Consider the following 21,793-nt stretch of genomic DNA (forward strand, 5'->3'; position numbering starts at 1 on the left):
CTTGTTGCAGAGCACGGGCTCTGGGCGGGCAGGCTTCAGTAGCTGTGGCTCACGGACTTCATTGCTCCTCAGCATGTGCGGTCTTCCCAGACCAGGGATGGAACCTGTGACCCCTGCATTGGCAGGCAGATAAGTAACCACTGGACCTCCAGGGAAGTCCTTGATCGGTTCTTACTGATCCTGTGCCGGCTCCTCCTGGTCATTTTGCCCTCAGTATTTGGCCCAGGTTGATCACAGACTGTTCTCCACATGTACGAATGTCTGCATACGGCTCCTTGCCTACCAAGACCGTCTCTTGAGGGAAGGGTGCACCCTCTCATCATCATATCTGATCGGGAGTCTGAAGAGGACCCAACAGCAGTTTCACAAGCATGTAACAAATATTTATAGGTGCTTATTGTGTGTGTGTGTCGCGGGGGGGGGGCACCAAGTTTTGAGGATTTCTACCAGCGGGGATATAATGCTCTGTGTTAGAATTTCTGGTATGCTTCGTTTATGACCCTGCTCTGTGCTTGGCGGTGTAGACGCCCGGGGCCATAAATAGTCCTTCCGGTCCTCCTCCAGCCTGCTTCGTCGCCCAAGCCACGAGGCATTTCTGGTGCCTTTAGCATTCCTTGCGTGTCAGACCTGCCACTCTCTGTAGTAACAGGTTTCAAGGATTTATTTATCTGGGGGTTATACCTCCATGCTTGTTTCAAAGTGCTGTTTATAGAGTCCATGTAAAATGGTGTTTCTGGTGCCTGGGGTTGAATTTGTCGTTCAGTCACTAAGTCCTATCTGACTCTGCAACCCTGGGACTATAGCTTTGCCAGGCTCCTCTGTCCTCCACTATCTCCCAGAGGTTGCTCAGATTCATGTCCACTGAGTCAGTGATGCCATCCAACTATCTCATCCTCTGCTGCCCCCTTCTCCTTCTTGAGTCTTTCCCAGCATCAAAGTCTTTTCCAATGAGTCAGCTCTTCTCATGAGTTGGCCAAAGGACTGGAGCTTCAGCTTCAGCATCAGTCCTTCCCAAGAATATCCAGGGTTGGTTTCCTATAGGATTGACTGGTTTGATCTTCTTGCTGTCCAGGGGATTCTCAAGAGTCTTCTCCAACACCACAATTTGAAAGCATCAGTTCTTCAGTGCTCAGCCTTCTTTATGGTCCAGATCTCACGTCCATACATGACTACTGGAAAAACCATAGCTTTGACTATACAGACCTATGTTGGGAAAATGATGTCTCTGCTTTTTAATATGCTGTCTAGGTTTGTCACAGCTTTCCTTCCAAGGAGCAGGTGTCTTTTAATTTCAGGCTGTAGTCACTGTCTGCAGTGATTTTGGAGCCCAAGAAAATAAAATCTGACACTATTTCCATTGTCTCCCCATCTATTTGCCATGAAGTGATGGGACTGGATGCCATGACCTTAGTTTTTTGAATGGTGAGTTTCAACTCCATGGAGAGTATGGGGTTGAATCAGTTCAGTTCAGTTCAGTTCAGTCACTCAGTCGTCTCCGACTCTTTGCGACCCCATGAATTGCAGCACGCCAGGCCTCCCTGTCCATCACCAACTCCCGGAGTTCACTCAGACTCGCGTCCATCAAGTCAGTGATGCCATCCAGCCATCTCATCCTCTGTCGTCCCCTTCTCCTCCTGCCCACAATCCCTCCCAGCATCAAAGTCTTTTCCAATGAGTCAACTCTTCGCATGAGGTGGCCAAAGTACTGGAGTTTCAGCTTTAGCATCATTCCTTCCAAAGAAATCCCAGGGCTGATCTCCTTCAGAATGGACTGGTTGGATCTCCTTGCAGTCCAAGGGACTCTCAAGAGTCTTCTCCAACACCACAGTTCAAAAGCATCAATTCTTTGGCACTCAGCCTTCTTCACAGTCCAACTCTCACATCCATACATGACCACAGGAAAAACCATAGCCTCGACTAGATGGACCTTAGTCGGCAAAGTAATGTCTCTGCTTTTGAATATACTATCTAGGTTGGTCATAAATTTTCTTCCAAGGAGTAAGCGTCTTCTAATTTCATGGTTTAGTCCCATAATAAAAAAAGAGGCTTTAAAAATAGGAATCTATCACCAATGAAATCCATTCTACCCTAGAGCTTTGCTGGTTCTCCAGCACTCTTGTGCTGAGAATCCTCTGGGGATCTTGTTAAGGATGCAGGCAGGGATTGTTAAGAGAGCCTGGGAATCTGCATCTTTACAGGCAGCGGGTGCTGGGGATGCCCAGTCCTGGACCCTGAGCACCATCACCACCAACACTCACCTCCGCTCACCCCTGGGGACCCTCTGCCCCCCACAAAACCAGCACTTTGAGTTGCTTTAGCCTCAGTTGTGTTTCTCCTACTAGTGGGTGGGCGGCTTTTGCCCTCAGCCAATCAGATCCTTTTTTGCATCTGCCATGCTCAGGAACCCTTAGTATCCTGTCCTCCAGCTGCAGGGGGCCTGGCTTTTCTTCATGGCGGGGGCACGTCCCCATCACACACGGAATATCTTCCCTGTGTCACTTTCCTCCAGCTTCTCCTAACTAGATCTGACCTCCTGTTTGGAGCTCCATACTTCTGGCGTTCCCCTTGCACCCCACTCCCCATCACTTCCTTTTCACTCTTCACGCTTTCAGAGAAGTCTCTTAATGACTCTCTTTGCTCCATTCCACTGGCCAGACACAATCATGTAGCTATTGCCAGTAAAATCTGTCCAGTTATTATTTTAACACTCTCCAAAAGACTGATTGTAAACCATGGGCAGAAGGGAGAAGAAAAACCTTCATACATTTTAGGAAATTGCTGACTTTTTTTTGTGTTCCAATCTCAGCCGTAGCCACCACCCTCACGTCTCTGCAGGAGCCTGGGGTGTGACCTTGACCCTGGCTTAGAGGCTCAACACTCCACACCTTCGGCCCAAGCCACCAGCATCACAGGATCTGATCAGTAGGTATTGCTGTGGGTGGCCAGACTTGTGCTAAACACTGAACACATGTTGGGGACTTTCCTGGTGGTCCAGTGGTTAAGACGCCACACTTCACTGCAGGGGGCACCCCAGTTCCATCGCTGGTTGGGGAAACTAAGATCCCACACATCATGCGGTGTCATCAAAAAGGAACTCAGTAGTGGAAAGAGACTTGGCTGGAAAACATGCCCCTACCATCCAAATGCACAGAGCACTTAAAACCTAAATTAGATCCAGACGTGACTGGCTCTATAATTAAGCCTGGAGACCAAAAGGATCGTGAATGAACATGGCAAATGAGACACTGATTTCCAGAGGGCCCCTCTCTGAAGGAAGGTGCCCCGTGGAGTGAACAGGCCCTGGTGCCCCTCCCCCGCCTCAGCCTCCCTCTGTCTCCTTTCCCTATCCCACCTCCTTTCAGGCTTAGCGTTGGCACTTTACAGGCGATTACCCAGGAAATGACTTCCAGAATCCTGCTTATGAATATTTAGATAAGTGCTCAGATTTTTTTCCCCAGCCATCATGCTTACTGACTCTGAAATGGTTCCAGTTTTCGGGGCTCCATCGGAGCACAAACCCCCTGACACAACCCCCACATGCATCAACTTAGCCTGTAAAGTCCTCCCCATCGTGTGCTGGCAGCCAGCACCCTGGAACTCCTGGCTCGTGTGGGCTTGCCTCCGCTGCCCCTTCTCCCTCATAGGGTTTCTGGCTCCTAATTTCATGGAAGCCACGTCTGAGCTACAAAATCGAGCAGGAACTGATGGGGGTGGGGAAGTGAGGTGCCGGTGGGGAATCCAACTCACTGCTGCCATGACTACAGGTGTGGAACTAATGTGTGAACCTGTGATGGGTCAGTCTCACTAAGGCTGGGTTTACATTATTAATCCTGGTGAGAGAAGATGCCGTTCCGGGGTGCATTCCCAGGATCCTAGGGCAAAGGGCCTTTGGGCTTAACTGGGCTGAGAATTAGGATCCTCAGTGCAATCTCGCCAAACTCTTGAGTGTCTCCTAACTGTGGCCACACAAATTCCCGCAATGGATGGTCTTGGCTCGTTCTGAACCAGGGCTGGCTTTGACTGCACGCTCGGATAGAGATTCTGGGGTGGGTTCCAGTCCTCTTACCACGTGATTATTTAGACATGGGCTCTGTCCCCAGGGCACCGGCCTGTACTCTGGGAAGGAAATGGCCTGTGTCCCCGCGGGAAATAGGGCCTGTGTTCATGTGGAACAAGAACAGGAAAACTAATGAAGGGACAGGGGGAGATGGGAGAAGGTATATAGCACTCTGCTGATGCTCTTTCTCTGAGGGGGGTCTAGGATGAAGGGAAGGCGGGGGTCACAGGGACAGGATGGCCCAGGAAGCTGTATGCATCATCAGTCTGACAGGCGATGCTCTAGCCTCGATGCTCCACCTCCATGGGACACCCACGAGGCCATGTCTCCCCAGCACCCCGGGAGCCTGGCCTCGAGGTGGATGTGGGGAGTGGGGTCCCATACCCATCTTGCTTTCATAAATCCACTCCGTCTGTGTACTCTGGTCCTGGGAGGTCAGAAGCTCTCCCTCATGCGTCACAAACGATGAGGATGGCATCGTGTCCTCGAGAAGAGGCCTGCTGCTGGCAGGTTCAGGGGGTGGGAGGAGGGACAGTGAAGAAGGTAGTTAACCCGAGGGATGCCAGCCACAGACGGTCCACCTCCAGGCAGGGGCCGGGTTAGAAGCCCCACGGCTGCTGCCTGCAGGGAGGTTGGGGTGGTGGTGGCCGCTCCCTGGCCCACGCAGACTTCCGCCCATCCCAGGACCATCACAGGGGAATGAAAAATAGCCCTGTGGGCTATTCTGGGTGCCAGCTCCTGCCTCACTTAGAGGGAAAGGATCTGCAGACGCCTTCAAAGGCCAGTGGGCCAGGCTTCCGTAATAGACAGTCCAGCCTTCCAGAACATTCTCTGCCCCTGCCAGCTCACCACCCTGCTCATTCCAGTCGCCCTTCCTGCCTCATGGCTGCCTCAGGCAGAGCAGAACAGCGCTTCAAGTCAAGCACTGGGGTCTGTGCCTGCCAGTCCACCCACTGCACACAGCACCATTTTCAGGGAAGGTTTTGCAGGGTCCGAGGACAGGCCCTCGGGTGTGAGGTGCAGACCCTGCTACCTGGGAGCTCAGGATTGAAAAGGGGCCCCAGCACCCTGCCCCGCACTGTGCCCTTCCTCAGGAATCTCTGCTAAGTAGGCAGGAAACCACGTCAGAGGGATGAGAGGGGCTTTTGACCCTGAAGTCATGTCAGGTCGACTGGCCCCGTTGGCAGAGGCAGGCATGAGGGAAATGCCCAGCTGATAAGGCGGGCAGTGACTATGGACGGTAGGAAGGAAGTAGACTTTGGAATCGGCTGGTCCGAGTTGGCGTCTTGGCTCTTTTGAGTAGAGTGGAGTAACCTTGGGTAAGCCCCTTGACTTCTCCATGCCTTGGTTTCCACACCATTTTTGTTTTTAATTGGAGGATAATTGCTTTACTATGCTCTGTTGGTTTCTGCTGTCCAACATCGTGACTCAGCCAGAAGTATACATATATCGCCTCCCTCTTGAACTACCCCCCAACCCCACCCAACCCCTCCCGCTAGACTGTCACAGAGTGCCAGGCTGGGCTCCTTGTGTTACAGAGCAGCTTTCCGCATGGTAACCAAATGGTGAAAACCGTAATTCAGAAAGACGCCCATACCCCAATGTTCCACACCTTTTAGATAATCATACTTCCCCGCTGCACCACACCTCCATAGGTGAGGACAAAATGGGAGTGGGCAGTGCTGGCTCTTAGAGGCAGTGTTGTTTTTAGAGGCAAAGTAAGAAGTTCAACGGCCCTTCAGGAGATGGGCTGGTTCCCTGTGGGGCTCAGGGTTCCCTGATGCAGGGAACGCCCCACCGGAACGCCGTTCTCCCTTCAGCGTCTGTGGGCATTACGGCAGATTTGTGCCACCTCCCGGGGCCTGGGGGTGGGTCTGTGCTGGCCGGCGGGCCCGGGCAGAGTGGCTGTGTTCTCAGGGTGCGCTACTGGGCAGGGGCCCCGGGGCAAGTGGCAAGATGTGTGGATTTCAGTCAAGTGACCACAAGGGTCAAGAACTAGTGGAGAAGGGCGAGCTTTTCCGGCAGATGTCAAGTCTTGCCCTGCTCCGGGCCTCAAGGCCGCATCAGGGGACTCCTCTGAGCTCAGTGTCTTATCCTGCTGGTGGGATGTTGCTGGGATTCAAGGAGATAATACAAGTCCCTGTGGACAGACCTTGAGAAGTCAAAGCGGCCGGCTGACAGGCGCCAGGATTGTGCTTGAGGTCACAGAGGGCCGCTCTGGTCATGCTCATTCTCATGAACACTTGCCCTCCCTGCCATGCCTGCCCAGGGCTGGGACGATGCAGGGTCCCCTGGGGTGCCTGCCAGGGCTCTGCTATGACCTTAGCACCTGGGAAGCTAGACTGCGTTGCCAAACACCAGTGCCCTGCTTTATCAGCAATGCAGGGATGCAGGACGGGGCCCCTGGTCCTAGATTCCATGTCTGTTCCTGTAGCTGCCTCACAGCGGGGACGGGCCCTGGTGTGTGCCCGGGCACCTTCACAGCAGGCGTGCAGAAGTGCGTGGGCTAGGGGCGGGTGCTTTCCTGCTTACGAGGAACCCAGGGAACACTTGACCTGAGTCTGTGACCCCTCCCCACTGACCTTAGCAAACACACACCCGTGGGACACTTCTTGCCCAAAAGGATTTGTGGAGATTTCGGTCTCTCAGCAGCCTTGGGTGAGGAAAATCCAGGGCCTCTCTGAGCACCCCAGGCTCAGCCTTGGACCCTGGGGAGCCAAACTGAACTGCCTGGGGGCAGACCCAGGGGAGGCCTGGGGCTCCCCGCCGGGCCCGGGGACAGAAGCACACTCAGCAGCAATACGGCTGAAAGACTGGACGGGTGCCTGTGTTGGGAACAAAGCTGACTGGGCATCTTGCTCCTCGTTCTACATGTGTTAAGTTTTCTACGGGTGGCTCTTAGGGAGCAGAATGAAGGCTAACAGTGACCCAGAGCCCTTACTGCACATACCCCGCGTGGTAACCCCGGCTCCACTGCACCCTCATGAGTTCAGTTCAGTTCAGTTGCTCAGTCGTGTCCGACTCTTTGAGACCCCGTGAACTGCAGCACACCAGGCCTCCCTGTCCATCACCAACTCCCGGATTCCCCCCAAACCCATGTCCATTGAGTTGGTGATGCCATCCAGCCATCTCATCCTCTGTCGTCCCCTTCTCCTCCTGCCTTCAATCTTTCCCAGCATCAGGGTCTTTTCCAATGAGTCAGCTCTTCGCATCAGGTGGCCAAAGTATTGGAGTGTCAGCTTCAGCATCAGTCCTTCCAATGAATATTCAGGACTGATCTCCTTTAGGATGGACTGGTTGGATCTCCTTGCAGTCCAAGGGACTCTCAAGAGTCTTCTCCAATAGCGCAGTTCAAAAGCATCAATTCTTCGGCGCTCAGCTTTCTTCACAGTCCAACTCTCTCATCCATACATGACCACTGGAAAAACCATAGCCTTGACTAGAAGGACCTTTGTTGGCAAAGTAATGTCTCTGCTTTTCAATATGCTGTCTAGGTTGGTCATAACTTTCCTTCCCAGGAGTAAGCATCTTTTAATTTCAAGGCTGCAATCACCATCTGCAGTGACTTTGGAGCCCAGAAGAAAAAAGTCTGACACTGCTTCTCCATCTATTTGCCATGAAGTGATGGGACCAGATACGATGATCTTAGTTTTCTGAATGTTGTAGTATTTGTTTAGTCCTCACCACAGCCCCACCCCTGGTTGCACAATGGTAAAGAATCTGCCTGCCAATGCAGGTAGACCCAAGGGACTCAGGTTCGATCCTTGGGTGGGGAAGATCCCCTGGAGGAGGAAATGGCAACCCACTCTAGTATTCTTGCCTAGGAAATTCCCCTGGACAGAGGATCCCTGGCATGCTGCAGTCTGTGAGGTCACAAAGATTCAGACACAACTGAGTGTGTGCGCGCACACACACACACAGATACACACAGCCCTGGGGAAGCAGAAACTCTTCCTGTCCCCATTTTACAGATGGGAACACCAAGGCAGAAGATAAAGCGGCTGCCCTGCAACACACAGCTGGCTGGGTGGAGCAGCTGAGATTCACGCCCAGGTAGCCTGGCTCTGGGGTCCTGTTCTCCATCACAGCCTGACCGGTCACTTCACTGTCAGGCCCCTTCAGCGTCACGTTGCTTGCTTCTGTGAGTGTCAATGACTGAAGTGGAGGGGATTCCGGAAAGCACTCCCTCTGTGGATTGGCGTAGTGGGGTGGTCCTGGCAGATGCTGAGCCTCTGAAAGCGTGAAGCATGATACAGAGGGGCTGGTGGAGGATGGGAGTGGGGAGCCGACCTCACCAGGTGGAGGGGGTGCCCCTGTACGGAGCCCTGGGTCCTCAAGTTATAGCCTATGTCTTCCCTACACGCTAGAGCAGGTTTCATTCCTGCTTCTCAGTGTAACCCAGCCAGCCTTGTGCTTTCTTTGTATCTAGTGTCAACCCACTTCCCCGCTGGAAGTCAGTGACCGCCTTCCCCCAGTCATCCTTTGGGGCGGATGTAGGGGACGAAGACTGTGAACCAGAGCTCGTGTGTCCCCTGCCCCGCAGGGGTGTCTACAGAGCGGAGCACACAGAGGCTTCTGTCCACGGCTCTTGCAGTGACCATCTAGCGTGGGTCAAGCCCTGTGGCAGGAGTTCCACGAATACTCACTGCCTGATCATTTGGAGCTTGGAATATGCCTGAGTGAGGAAGATGGCAATTTCCTTGCAGCGTTCACATACCTCTTCACTACGAGCGATGCCCAGGGCCCTTGGCCGTCTTTCCCCACGCTAACCTCCTTTCTAGACTCAGCTGGCCGCTGCTCTTTCCATAGTTCTGGGTGCCCAGGGCTCTGGATCCTGGGGCTCATCTCTCAGCTTGTGAGTGGCTTGAATGGCAAAGGGGAATAGTATTGGGAGGTCCTTTGTGTGTGACTTCTAGGAGACCGCCCCCAAACCCCTCTTTCTCAGAGGTCTTGCTCCCTGCACCCCTACCCATTCTCACCCCTGCTCCCAGTCTTTGGGACTGCAAAGGCTACGAAGCATCAGCCCTCAGCATGAATTTTCACCTTGATTTATCGGAAAAAAACCCCCCAAAAACCCCAAAAACCTTTTACCTTGCTCTAAGACCAGGCAGGGTTTGTGAAGAATGAGCCTTGAAGTCTGTTGGAAAAAATAAAAGAAAGACAATGTTAGGGGGAAAAAAAAGGAAACTTTCTTTCTGTTAAAAAACCTGTCATTAATTATGTGATGCTGGGTTTGAGGTGGAGAAGCCCTGATTTACAGAATTTTTCTATTTTTGCTTTTTTTGTTGTTGTTCTCTCTGTTTCCTTTAGAAATCACGAGGTTAAAATTTTTATAAAATTAGAGCTCAAGAAGATAATTTTCATGAAACTGTGGATTTGGGACATTCAAATTTGCTTTGTTAATCTTTTGGGTTATCATAGAGTCCCCCCTCTGCCACAGGATGAAGGATATTTTTTTCTATGCAGGAAAGAGGGCTGAGGTTCAGAAGACATAAATATTTTAAAAATGGTATTTCACTTTACAAATTATACTTGTGTCATTTAATCACCTGACTGTTGGGTCTGAATGATATGACATCAAGCATTTCAGGTACAGTTGGGGTAAACTAGAGCATCGGTTCTAGGAATTGAGGATGGTGCAGTGGAAGTGTAAAGAAACGAGAATCAGAAAATTTGAATGAGAAACTTAAATGTTCAACACTTATCCATAGCTCACCCACGAGATAGACTACTACCGAGGAATATTACTTGGCTATTAGAATGATATCTACAGGGACTTCCCTGGTGGTCCAGCGGGTAGAGGCTCCCTTCTGGTGCAGGGGGTGTGAGTTTGATCCCTGGTTGGGGGGCTAAGCTCCCACCCCGCCCGCGTAACTGGAGAAGACTGCCTGCCACAGTGGAAGATCCCGCGTGACGCAATCGAGACCTGCCACAGCCAAAACAAATAACAATAATACATCAATACTAAAAAATAAAATGATGGCTACAAACATTCAGCAATACGGCCAAAGGTGAAGGTCACAGCACTAAGTAACAAAAGTAAGACACAGGCTTGTATATACAGCGTATTTGAAATGGTAAAATCAAGACAAAACAAGGGCCACCACGACCAGCAAGCACGCGAGAAATGAGAGCAGCAGGGACAGAATAAAACTGCTAAAATGTGCCTCAGCCTTATTTATATTCGGATGTTGGTAGGTAGGGGGATGTCTTTCTACTTTTCACATTTTCCACGAGAAAATGGACAGATGTAGATTTTGCTTCATTTTATGTTACTCCTCTCCAATTAAACTATGCATATAATTTATGAAAAAGCAGAAACAAAGGATGAAAGGAGGGGAGAAAGGAGAAAAAGAGAAGAGATTAGAAGAGAAAGAGAAGGCTTGGGAGCATCTCCTGACTCTTAGTTATTTTCCATGGCCTTGGAGAAGTCACATACCCTCTCTCAGACTCCAGGATCCTCATTTGTAAAGAGAGGCGGGAGGTAAAGAGTGGCTGAAGACTTGATGGAAATTAAGGCCGAAATGTACGCTAGACACCCTATGTCACTGGACTGTATTCCTAACCTTCAGGACAAGACAGGCATAGAGAATGATGCTGTTTGTATGGGAGCAGCGTGGAGGCTGCGAGAACTGGGGACCCAGCATCTCTCCCCAGTAGTGGCTGACTCAAGGCACCCGGATTGGGAAGCCCTGGCTTATTTGTGAACTTTGCTGCTTGACAAGTTGTCTGTCTCCCCTGTCTCTGCCTTATCAGTATATCTCAAGCCTTTCTTTTTAAATACACAGAATTGCTAGGTTCCCCATTTAGAAATGGTCCCTGGGATGCCAACTCTCACCTGGAAACAGCAACCAAATTATAGCATTTAAGTCAAACAGCATTCAGAGCCACCCAAGAGGAGCTAGCAAGAGGTAAGAAAATCAAATCCCGTGGACTGTGTGTCTCAAAATGTCATTAAGTAGACACATTATGAATCAATATACTGTGACATCTCTATAGCAGCATTTGTCACAGAGCAGAGTTCATCTTTAGGAAGGTCTTCCCTGGTGGCGCTAGTGGTAAAGAACCCGCCCGCCAGTCAGGAGATGTGACTCGGGGTCCATCCCAGGGTCGGGAAGATCCCCTGGAGGAGGGCGTGGCAAACCACTCCAGTATTCTTGCCTGGAGAATCCCGTGGACAGAGGAGAATATCACAGGAAGGTCTTAGGTTCTAAATAAACAAAAGGGACCATGTTGTGGGGTGGTTTCCTGTTCTATGACAACATGTCAGAAATGTAGATTGTATTTCTTCCTTCTAGAACCTTCCTGCACCTTGTGAGATCAGACATGCCTTTTTACACCTGACGATTGTGTGGTGTGGGAGTGCTTTCAAAGCATGTTCAGAATGAAAATGAAAGAACACCGCCACGGTCACAGGGTATTTTTTCACATGGCAAAAGTGAAACCTGGAAGAGCTAATCGACACGCCCAGGGTCCAAGGCCCACCCTTGTGCTGGATCTTCCAACTATGGCACCCCCGGGTTCACACCCATGCTTCACAAAAATGATTTGGAACCTCCCGGTTCAAATGCGGGGAGATCCGTCACACGTGACTGTTGATTATTCAGCGACAGTTGATGCTGCGTTGATATTCAGTTTTGCTCATCCAATTGTATTGGATTTTCTCACAAACCATGGAGAAAATCATCCCTTTAAAGAAGAGAGGGGATGGGGTCGTTGGTCTGACACTGCACTGATTGGTCCAGGGCAATGAGAGTCGGTGAAACTGACCTGCCTGCAGAGTAGTTGGGTGGGGACAGATTCCTCCCACACCCTAGTTCATTGCGTCTTCTCTTGTCTTTCCGTTATATCCATTTTACAAAAGAGAGCAATGTGGCCAGGGGATGTTACCTACCTGTCACAAGTCAGTGGTAAAGGGAATGATAATATATTATAATAATAATAGCTAATACTTACCTAGGTTATATGCTTAAAATGCTATATGCCTGGCATAGCTCATAATGCTTTACATAATTTAACCCCTTTAATCTTCACATAATGTAGGTCTAGTGTTATCCCTATGGGCCTTCCTGGTAGCTCAGCTGGTAAAGAATCTGCCTGCAATGCAGGAGACCCTGGTTGAATCCCTGGGTCGCGAAGGTCCCCTGAAGGGATAGGCTACCCACTGCAGTGTTCTTGGGCTTTCCTGGTAGCTCAGATGGTAAAGAATCCATCTACAATGTGGGAGACCTGAGTTGGGAATATCCCCTGGAGGGGATAGGCTACCTATCCCAGTATTCTTGCCTGGAGAATCCCATGGACAGAGGAGCCTGGTGGGCTACAGTCTGTGGGTTCACAAAGAGTCGGACACGACTGAGCAACTTTCAGTGTTATACCTAATTTACAGCTAAGAAAACTAAGAGCAGTTAAGTGACTTGCCCAAACTCATGTGAGATAAATGGGAGAAAACTGGTGTTCACACCTATGCAGTCAAGCTCTTGAGAGAGGAAGAAAGAAGTGCTCTTTGTGACAGGCTCACATCTGCCAGCAAATCAATAAATGGCATCAGGCTCCCTCCTTGTCTCCTGATGCTGCGGCAGACATCACTAGTGGCTCATGGCACTCTCTCCTGAGGCCACATGAGGTATCAGAATCCGTCTCATGACAGTGCTTCCCCACTGACCTCTAATAATTCATCCATTAGCCTGTGATATGGAAGCCTATTTGTCATTGTGGGTTCATTTTATAGACACTGATGAATTCACAATGCTGTTTTTAAAAATAAATGAGTGATTGGGATTGACATATACAAAGTAGTTATATATATATATATATATATATATATATATATATATAAAGTAGTTAATTAATAAGGACCTACTGGATAGCACAGTGAACTCAAAACTCTGTAATGGCCTATATGGAAAAGAATCTAAAAAAGAGAGGACATACGTGTACGTATAACTGATCCATGTTGCAGTACGCCTGAAACTAACACAACATTGTAAATCAACTATACCCCACCATAAAAATCAAAAGTCAAAATGAAAACCAAAAAAAGCAAGAAAAAAGTGTGTTTGTGTATGTGTGTGTCTATATATACACCTGGCTTTGTGAAATGAATGAAATTGAACTTGATCCAGTTTGCATTTACTGAACCTCTGTTATGAGTCAGGAAAGCACTCTTGTTTGACACTGAGGTTCAAAACAAAGGATAAACAGTTACATCTTTAAGGTCTTGGGGAGAAATTCTGCATAAAGAAATCGTGATGTAAATTCTTTTGAAAATTAAAGATCCTCTTGTAAACCCCTTTAATTTAATCTGGTTTGTACAGTCTGGCTCAGTACCCTGAGTTTTCATAGACTAAGATATGCTTGCATGTGCCTTTAAAGGCATTGTAGTATTCTCCTACAGTTTTTTTTTTTATTTTTTCCAGTGCCTCGCCAGTATTTGCTAGCAGGGTATTTATTTTCAAAGCTTTTGCTTTACACACAGTTCCATTCACTCGACAGCATTCTATCTGTCCTACTCTGGTGGGTAATATATTTACGAAGGTCCGACACAGAGCGGGGACATGTGAAGAATGCTTGATTCATACTGTGCAAAAGAAATGGCTTGAATGCTGTTTTTCAGTATTAGAATTACCCTTGGTACTTGAAGAACAGGGCTGTTAGGATCCTGAGAGGGAGCTCAGTGGTGCAGACACGCAGAAGAGAAAATCTCCCCGCAAGAGGAATGACCTCTCCAATGTACTAACTGAACTGCTGAGGGCAGTACGAGTGTATTGATAGGATGATACATCTGTCATGATTTGATGGGTAGGATGTGAAGGTGAAACACCTGTGTGGCTGCCGAAACCACCCAGCTTTTAGGATGTGGGTTGTGCGCAGTCAGATTGGGATTTAAAGATTCAAGCTGCCTGAGATGGTTGCTTGTTCCAGAAAATAGTTCTGTTTCTAGGTCAGCATTAAGGTGATGCAGATGACCTGGATTTTCAACTTTCTGTTTCTGGTTGGATATGGCCATGCAGTCATAACATCAAGGGAAGACACTGCGTGGCCTGTGAATAAATGCATGTTACCCACTTGGAGCAATAGCACAAGGAAGCCACTGCCAAATGATAAAACCCAACTTAAGGAAGAGCTGCCAGCTTTTTAAGGAAGAGTTTCTGCCAACTGCAGAAACGGTACAGGGAAAATGTGAGCCTTAGGATAAGAGAAATCACTCCAAAGTTAAATGCCCACCAGCAGCATAAGATGATGCCTTCCAGGGTCTGAGTGGGCACCCAGGGAAGCATCCTAGTCTTTGCTGACTTGGTAACACATTATGGAAATGTGTTCTAGAAAGTAATTAGAGCTCATTAATAAAATTTAGCTATAAGGATATTTATCAACATGCTATTTTAAAAGGTAACAGAAAACAAAAGCAATAAATGATTAGTAACAGGAAACCAATTAAAAATATGGTTTGGGGAAGTCCCTGGCGGTCCAGTGGTCAGGATTTGGTGCTTGCACTGCCAGGGGTGTGGGTTCAGCCCCTGGTCAGGGAACTAAGATTTTTTTTTTTGGCTACACAGCATGTGGCCTCTTAAGTCTCCAACCAGGGATTGAACCCATGGCCCCTGCAGTGGAGGTGTGGAATCTTAGCCAGTGGACCACTGGGGAAGACCCTGAATACAACTAATTTTTGCTTTTGCTTTTTCCTTTTTACTTGTATACAGTTTCTCAAACATCCACCATGCACATGTGTTACTTGTGCAACAAGGAAAGGAAAAGATACAAATCAGGGGGTGTGTTCTGTTTGTCTGGTTTTGCTTTTTAGGAACAGAGGCTTCTTGTTGGGTCATCAGGTCTCCCTGTCTGCTTGGTAGGCTCAGGGCTTGGGGGCACAGCTACTGAAGTCTTGAGTAGGTTGGTCAAAAATGACTCATGAGGCTGTCAGCATGGTGATTAGGACTGATCATTTGTGCTCTGGCTTTAACTCAAGCCTGTTCTTTTTTTTCCTGGGCCTTGTGATGAGCTAGAACCACCACCTATGGGATGTCCTCCCCAGATACTCACCTGCTTCCAGAAACTTCTTATACAGAAACATTTTCCCTTCCAGGAGCTCTTTCTTCGGCAGATCCTTATGGCCCCAATGATCCTGTTCATACGGATAATCTTGTTCAAACTGATAATTGTCTCCTTTCAGGTAATTTGCCTCCTCCTCCAGGTACTGCTCTTTCTCTGGAGTCTCATCCTCTTTAGGAAGTAAAAGGCCTTCTGTTAAACTCTGCTCATCTCCCTTAGTACCTTCTTCCTTCGAGGAGAAGCTCTGCGTGTCGTGGTGGAAAGTTGTGGAAGGGTGAGGAGGTGGTGTTCCTGATGGCTCAAGATTTTCAGCAGACATGCTGGGAGGCATTTAGCACATGGAGCCTTCTGCAGCAGGCAGTCAGTACTGCATCGTCCTGGCAACTGAGGAAGGAATAAAAACCCGTTAGTCAGTGATGACCTACCGCAGATCGTGCACTCATTTCATTCAGTGGTCTTGGGATGGCCCTTGGAGAGTGTAGATCAGTACCTGGTGGCCCATGAAAAGGCACAGAGAGAGGAGACAGAGGGTTTACCCTCTGGGAGCTGGTTGGAGAGAGACCACAGCTGAAGGCATCACCTTTGAAATGACACGAAGTCAACCAGGAGGGCTGCAAAGTGAGGGAGTGATTGGTTTAGTGGCGCCATTATTGGAAGACTTGCTTATTCATTAAGAAATACTATTGCTACAATAATTGGAACACAGACTTGCCTCCCAGGAGTTTCAAACTGGGGAGAAAAACAGACAGTCAGAAACAGATTTCCATACACAGAGTGACAAGCACAGTGGAAGAGGTGCAGGCAGGGTGGTCTGGATACTGTGAGCGGGGCCTTGGTCCGTGGCTGGATGTCTGCCAAGGTCCCTATGGTTGGACATCTGCCAGGCACGTTCCCCAGGCTGCAGCCTCTGCTGGAAGCGCCACCCCCTTGGCAAAATCAGTTTACTCAGCAAACACTTATTTTTACTCCCCAGATTTAACAACTGTGAGCACCTACATCTGCCCAGGGGGTTTTCCATGTTCCACCCTAGGCTCCATATACCTCCATATTCCTCTATACCTTCTCTATTTCCATGAAAGTAATGATTTTGCGACATTAAACAGTTTCTACATCTGTCTTGCCAACAGCATGCAAACTTCTTGAGGGTGGGAAGGATTAATTCTCCTTTTTAAAAAATATTTCTTTAAAAAAATAATTTTATTCTTATCTTTGGCTGAGCCACATGGCATGTAGGATCTTCGTTTCCCAACCAGGGATCGAACCCCCAGCTCCTGCATTGGAAGCACGGGGTCTGAACCACTGGACCCCCAGGGAGGCCCCAGGAAGGACTGATTCTTGTTTGCCAATCTATTTCGGATCCTTCCTCTCTCCTCCGACCCGCTGCGACTGCTCGCAGCTAACCGCGCCGCCTCGAGTCTGGGTTATTGCTCCACGCTCTTAACTGGCTTTCCTGTTACTGGTGCTGCTGCCCTAGTCATTCTCTGCCAGGAGTGTTCTTGGGAAAATATAAACCACATCAGGACATCCACAGCTTCACAGTCCCCTGACTGCTTTCTCTTGCACTGAGAATTAAACGCGGACCCCACCCCAGGGGGGCTTCGAGGGTAGAGCCTTCTGGTGGCTCAGAGGGTAGAGCGTCTGCTTGCAATGTGGGAGACCCGGGTTCAATCCCTGGGTCGGGAAGATCCCCTGGAGAAGGAAATGGCAACCCACTCCAGCATCCTTCCCTGCAGAATCCCATGGACGGAGGACCCTGGTGGACTACAGTCCACGGGGTCGCAGAGAGTCAGACACGACTGAGCAACTTCACATCCACTTTCCACTCCAGGGCTCCCACGGCTGGCCAGTCTCTCTGACCTCTCTTACTGTTCCTTCCCGACCCTCCCACCCTGTTATTTTCTCGTAGAGCACTTACCCTATTTCTATTTGTGGTTCCGTTTCCATGTTTACTTGTTCAGCCTTTCTTTTCCACTAGACCCTAAGTGTTTCAATGACAGTGACCTTGTGTGGCCTGTTCCCCACTCTCTCTCCAATAGTTGGCTCAGTGCCTGATGAATAATAAAAGCTCCCCAAAGTAAATGACCAGCGACTGAATGAAGGGCCAAGAATAGATGTCTCTAAAGCAGGGCATCCCCAAATTTAAAAAATGTTAGTAATTACTCTGCACAATGGGATAAGCTGCAGGTATCAGACCCGAAATCTTCCTGTCTGCTCTAAGGACTTTAGAGAGAAATTTCTTTGCCTGTCTTTCCCCAGATATCTGATTGGGAACTCTCTTCTAGGGAACCAGCCAGCCGAGATCATGAGGCTAGCTTTTTAGCATACGTGCAACATGATGCCTGAGATGAGGGGTGTGATGTGCAGAGACATTCCTAGTGAGACAGGAATGGACCTGGGGCCTGTTACTGCAGTGCTGTACTCGGAAAAACGTCTCCTCAAACAGAATACCAAAAAAACCATAAGGGACTAAAAATAACTGCGAGCGTGTGCAGTTGGGGCAAACGATGAACAGTGAGAGAACGGAAGGCTAAAACCTTCCACTTCTGAGATGCCGGGGTAGGCAGACCAGGGGGGTAGGCAGACCATGCAAGTCACCCCTCCAACCGGTCCCACTGATCGGCTCCCACCCTCACCCCATTTAAGGGACCAACCTGCCCCGGTCTCAGGGGGCTGCCAGGGCACCTCTTACTTGCTTTGGCTCCCTAGTACTAGCTGCAGCACAAGTCCCAGTAAAGCCTTGCCTGAATTTCTCGTCTGGCCTCATCAACTGCTGTTGATTAAAGAATCCAAGACTTCCAGTGGTTAAGGAATCGCCTGCCAATGCAGGGGGCGCAGGTCCCATCCCTGGTCTGGAAAGATTCCGCATGCCGAGAGGCAGCTGAGCCTGTGGGCCACAACTACTGAGCCTGTGCTCCAGAGCCCTGCTCCCCAAAAGGAGGAACCACCGCATGGAGCAGCTCTCGTGGCGCACCTGGAGAGTAGCCCTCACTTGCCAAACCTCGGGAAAGCCCGCACGTAGCCACGGAGACCCAGGGCAACCAACCAAATAAAATAAATAATTCAAAAAATAAAGACCCCAAGAACCCAGGTTGATGTCAATAATGGGCCATATTTGTGCACCCCCAGGGTTGCTAGAGCCCCTGGATTACTGGGTTCCCATAGGATTTACCTGGGGGCAGGGTGAGGAACATATAGAGATGTGCTGCCCAGACCTCTTTTCCAAGAAGGACTAGCTGCCCAGCTGTGGGGTAGCTGGTCAGCGGCCAGCCCTCCAGCCCCCAGCCCCCAGCTCCTTTAAGGTCTGCCTCAGCTGCTGGGGGCCACCTTCCAGAAGCCACTCCCTTCTTGGGGCTGCCTGCATCTGGTGATAAAACAAGGTGGGGGTATAAAAATCCAGGCGAGTCCAGGCAGGACACCTCTGAGACATCATAGGCCCCTCTGCCCCCCACCCCGCTTCCTCCAGTTGGGTCAGGGTTGCCAAGCCTGCTCCACAGCACTGTCCCCCCTTAGTCTCTCCTGTATCCCTGCTGGTCCTTTCTCAGGGGTTGGTCCCAAAGACACACTTAGCATCTCAGCCCAGTTGCCTCTCAACAGTTTACATCTTACCCTCTATTTCCAGAGAACCCAGCTGTGACAGGCAGCTTCATAAAATGTAAATCCGGAAAAGAACTGATTGTGAGATCCGAGGAGAAGGGGAAAGGCCTGATGGATTGCTTGATGGTTTAAAGGGTGGGAAGGTGGGGAGTAACCAGACCTGCCCTGGCAGGGGTGACAAGGCAGGAAAAGTCAAAACAGAGCCAGGGTGGCGGGCTTCAACACCCATATTGAGCATCTTGTGTTGGGTGGTGACCTGGAAGGCGGTGTGATTAAAGTGACTCTGGTGCAGGAGGGTTCTTGCGGCCACTCGCCAGACAGTTAGGAAGGAGATCCTGGGAGCTCGCCCCACAGTTGACTTGCTCTCTCTCCATCACTTTACAGGCCTGTCTGCACGTTCTTTCACGTAGGCTATCTCAGCTGCTTTTTGGAGGCAGCAACCATGGAGGATGTTGCCTTTGCGGCCAAGGCTGAGCTGTGGGAAAGCTTTGGGGTTTGTATCTCTGTCTCTGGGAGCCTCTTCTGTTGTAAAGGAGCCTTTCCAGCCTTATTTTGATGTACAACCTAAATGCATCACCTGTTATGATGTAGAAGCTGCATTAAGGGTTAGCTGTCCAGGTCGAACCCCTGCTTGCTCCTGAGGCCTGTAAGCCACGGGGACAGGAAGGGGTGGGAGCACCGTGAGAGCCCATGGAGAGGGGGTTCTGTCCCCGCCGAGCCCTGGGAGCGGTGAAGGCGCACACCCAGGCACCAGCCACTCCATCAAAGCCCTTCTTGCACTTCGGAGACCCTCCTGACATTCATATATTTTAGCTGCTGAAGATAAAAGATCAAAATCAGCCAGTCCCCTGGACAGCCCAGAAGGTATTTATCAACAGCACGCTCTCACTCACAGTTAAGAGTCTTCTCTCTCTGTTTTCTCATCAGGCCTTGTAAAAAAAGCTCCAGTCAGCTGCAATCTCATTCCAGAGGTTAGAAAAGAAACTGCATTCTCGACACTGTCCCTTTAATTCTCCTAGAAATTTATAAGAAAAGCTGTCGGGCAGAAATAGATGGTAATGGCAACCAGACATCCAGTGTCTGAGACAGACATCTCGATTTTGACTTGGGATTTAGATCTTGACTTATTTTGACCCTGGTTTCTGAGCAATTGCGGGTTAATTTCTGTGGTCACAACACAAAAGGTCAGCTTTATAAGGGCTGCTTATAATCAGCCGATTATAGCTCGTTCTTCCCTACCTAGATCAGCTTTACAAAAAGGTTGCCTCAATCAACGGAGGCTGCCAGACTTACTTTATTCAAGTTAAATACTTTTTTTAAACAGTTAGAACAGATATTTAGAATTGGCAGAATTCACCAAAAGACAAGGGTTCTGGCTTGTCCTGGAAATAGGTGTCTCAGGGACCCTGGGCTGGCTTCCCCTTGCGGGGACAGTGATTTGGAGTGGAGGCTGCCCTCTTTGAATGGGGCGGTCTCCTTTTTTGCTTCTGTCCACGTCGCTACCTTCATTCCCAGGCAGGCTTATCATTGCCTGTGTCCTATTGTTTTCTGGTAGGAAAGCCTAGTTCTCTGTCTCTATCAGAAAATAGAGCCACGTCGCCATCAAAAGCAGGAAAACAAAAGCTCCTGAGAGGTCTACTCTTTCTCACACTATCCTCCTTGGCTTGCTCCTTCTGGTGGGTGGAGGGTGGGGCCTTCAACTGGAGGCTGTTTGGTGGCAGCAGGTACAGCGTTTGCACAGTTCACGGCTGCACGCCTGCCCCCAGCATGGCGTTTTGGGCACGTGGTTGCTACTCAGTGATCCCTGCTGAATGGATGCACGGATGATCAAAGAAAAGCTGTAATAATGTGCTACGTGCTTTGCCCAGTATCCTTACTGAGGAATGTGCTTATTTAGTGAAGAGGGGAGCACTTGAGGCTGGAGGTCAACATGGAACCACAGTCTTGTAAATTTCTATCTGTGTGACCCCTTCCACATCACACTGTGAGTCAGAGGCAAACTGAATTCCCTATGGTGAGGTTTTCTTTGGATCTCATCTGTCATTCTGAGGGGTGAAGGCCAGGATTCCTGAAATACTCTTACTCGAAATAAAGAGGAAGACACAAGTAACTAAAACAAGGAGATGAGACAGAGCACTCTGTCTTGACAGGGCTGACTGGATGACTAGACTGAAAAGAGAAAGACGAGTGACCTAGGACGGGCTCCGCGTTCTGGTTGTGGGGTCAGCAAGGCCTCTCCTCTGCTTTCCATGGTTGGAGGAGGCTGCTGTTCGTGAGCTGTTCTTTGTCCCTCTCACTGGGACTGTGGCCCAGCTGCCATGCTGAAAGGCATCATGCTTTGGAAACCAAGTGTGGCCAGAGGGCCGGCCTTGCAATAGGGCAGGAAACCAGCTGTGCCGTAAGGACTGGGCTCTGCCCACTTCCTGAGGCCCTCTGCGATGCCTTGGGTGAAGATCGGGAAAGCTAAGGTTCTGATCGAGGGCAAGAGGAGAAGGGGGTGACAGAGGATGCGATGGTTGGATGGCATCACTGACTCAATGGACATGAGTTTGAGCAAGCTCCAGGAGATGGTGAAGGACAGGGAAGCCTGTCCATGGGGTGGCAAAGAGTCGGACACGACTGAGCGAATGAACAAGAGCAACAAGGTCCCGCTCTGACGGCTTGGCCAGCATAGCTGTCTTCCCCTCATGCCTCCTCCTGGCCCCTCCTCTGCCCTCAGGGAAGCAGCCAGGGACCTCATTAGACCTCTGGCTTCTCAGCACCAAGGGCACTCCTTTGTCACCACCATTGCCTGCTTTCACATCTCAAAGGGAAGGAAGGCTCCCCCTCCTTCCTGACACGCAGGGCACAGGATGGCCCTGCCCAGTGACCCTGAGTGCCCTCTGGCCCCTCCGCAGGGTCTCACGAGGGGCCTGGGTTCCCTTGCTTGACCTCCCTCGCCCCAGGTTCCATGCCCTCTGGGTCCAACCACCACCCCTCCCCTGGCCCCAGCAGAGGGGTGCAGCTCTGTGCCTTGGCCAAGTCCCTGGTCAGTATTTCAGCGTTGCTTCTGAGGTGCCTGCTCTAGACCATCAGGGAGGAGAGGTCTGTGTG

The 21,793-nt window shown here is 49.9% G+C and overlaps 1 protein-coding gene across 1 annotated transcript in view; it reads right to left on the bottom strand.

The window, feature by feature from the left end:
- The window catches only part of ERICH6B (glutamate rich 6B), a 52,608-nt gene extending 37,124 nt beyond the window's left edge, over positions 1–15,484 (bottom strand). Inside the window, exon 1 of the mRNA XM_060394260.1 lies at positions 15,098–15,484. Within this exon, the coding sequence (XP_060250243.1) occupies positions 15,098–15,437 (340 nt within the window). The 5' untranslated portion in view covers positions 15,438–15,484. The remainder of the gene's footprint in view (positions 1–15,097) is intronic.
- Between the last annotated feature and the right edge of the window lie 6,309 nt (positions 15,485–21,793).

The sequence above is a fragment of the Ovis aries genome, chromosome 10, assembly GCF_016772045.2.
Source record: "Ovis aries strain OAR_USU_Benz2616 breed Rambouillet chromosome 10, ARS-UI_Ramb_v3.0, whole genome shotgun sequence".
Taxonomy (NCBI): Eukaryota; Metazoa; Chordata; class Mammalia; order Artiodactyla; family Bovidae; genus Ovis; species Ovis aries.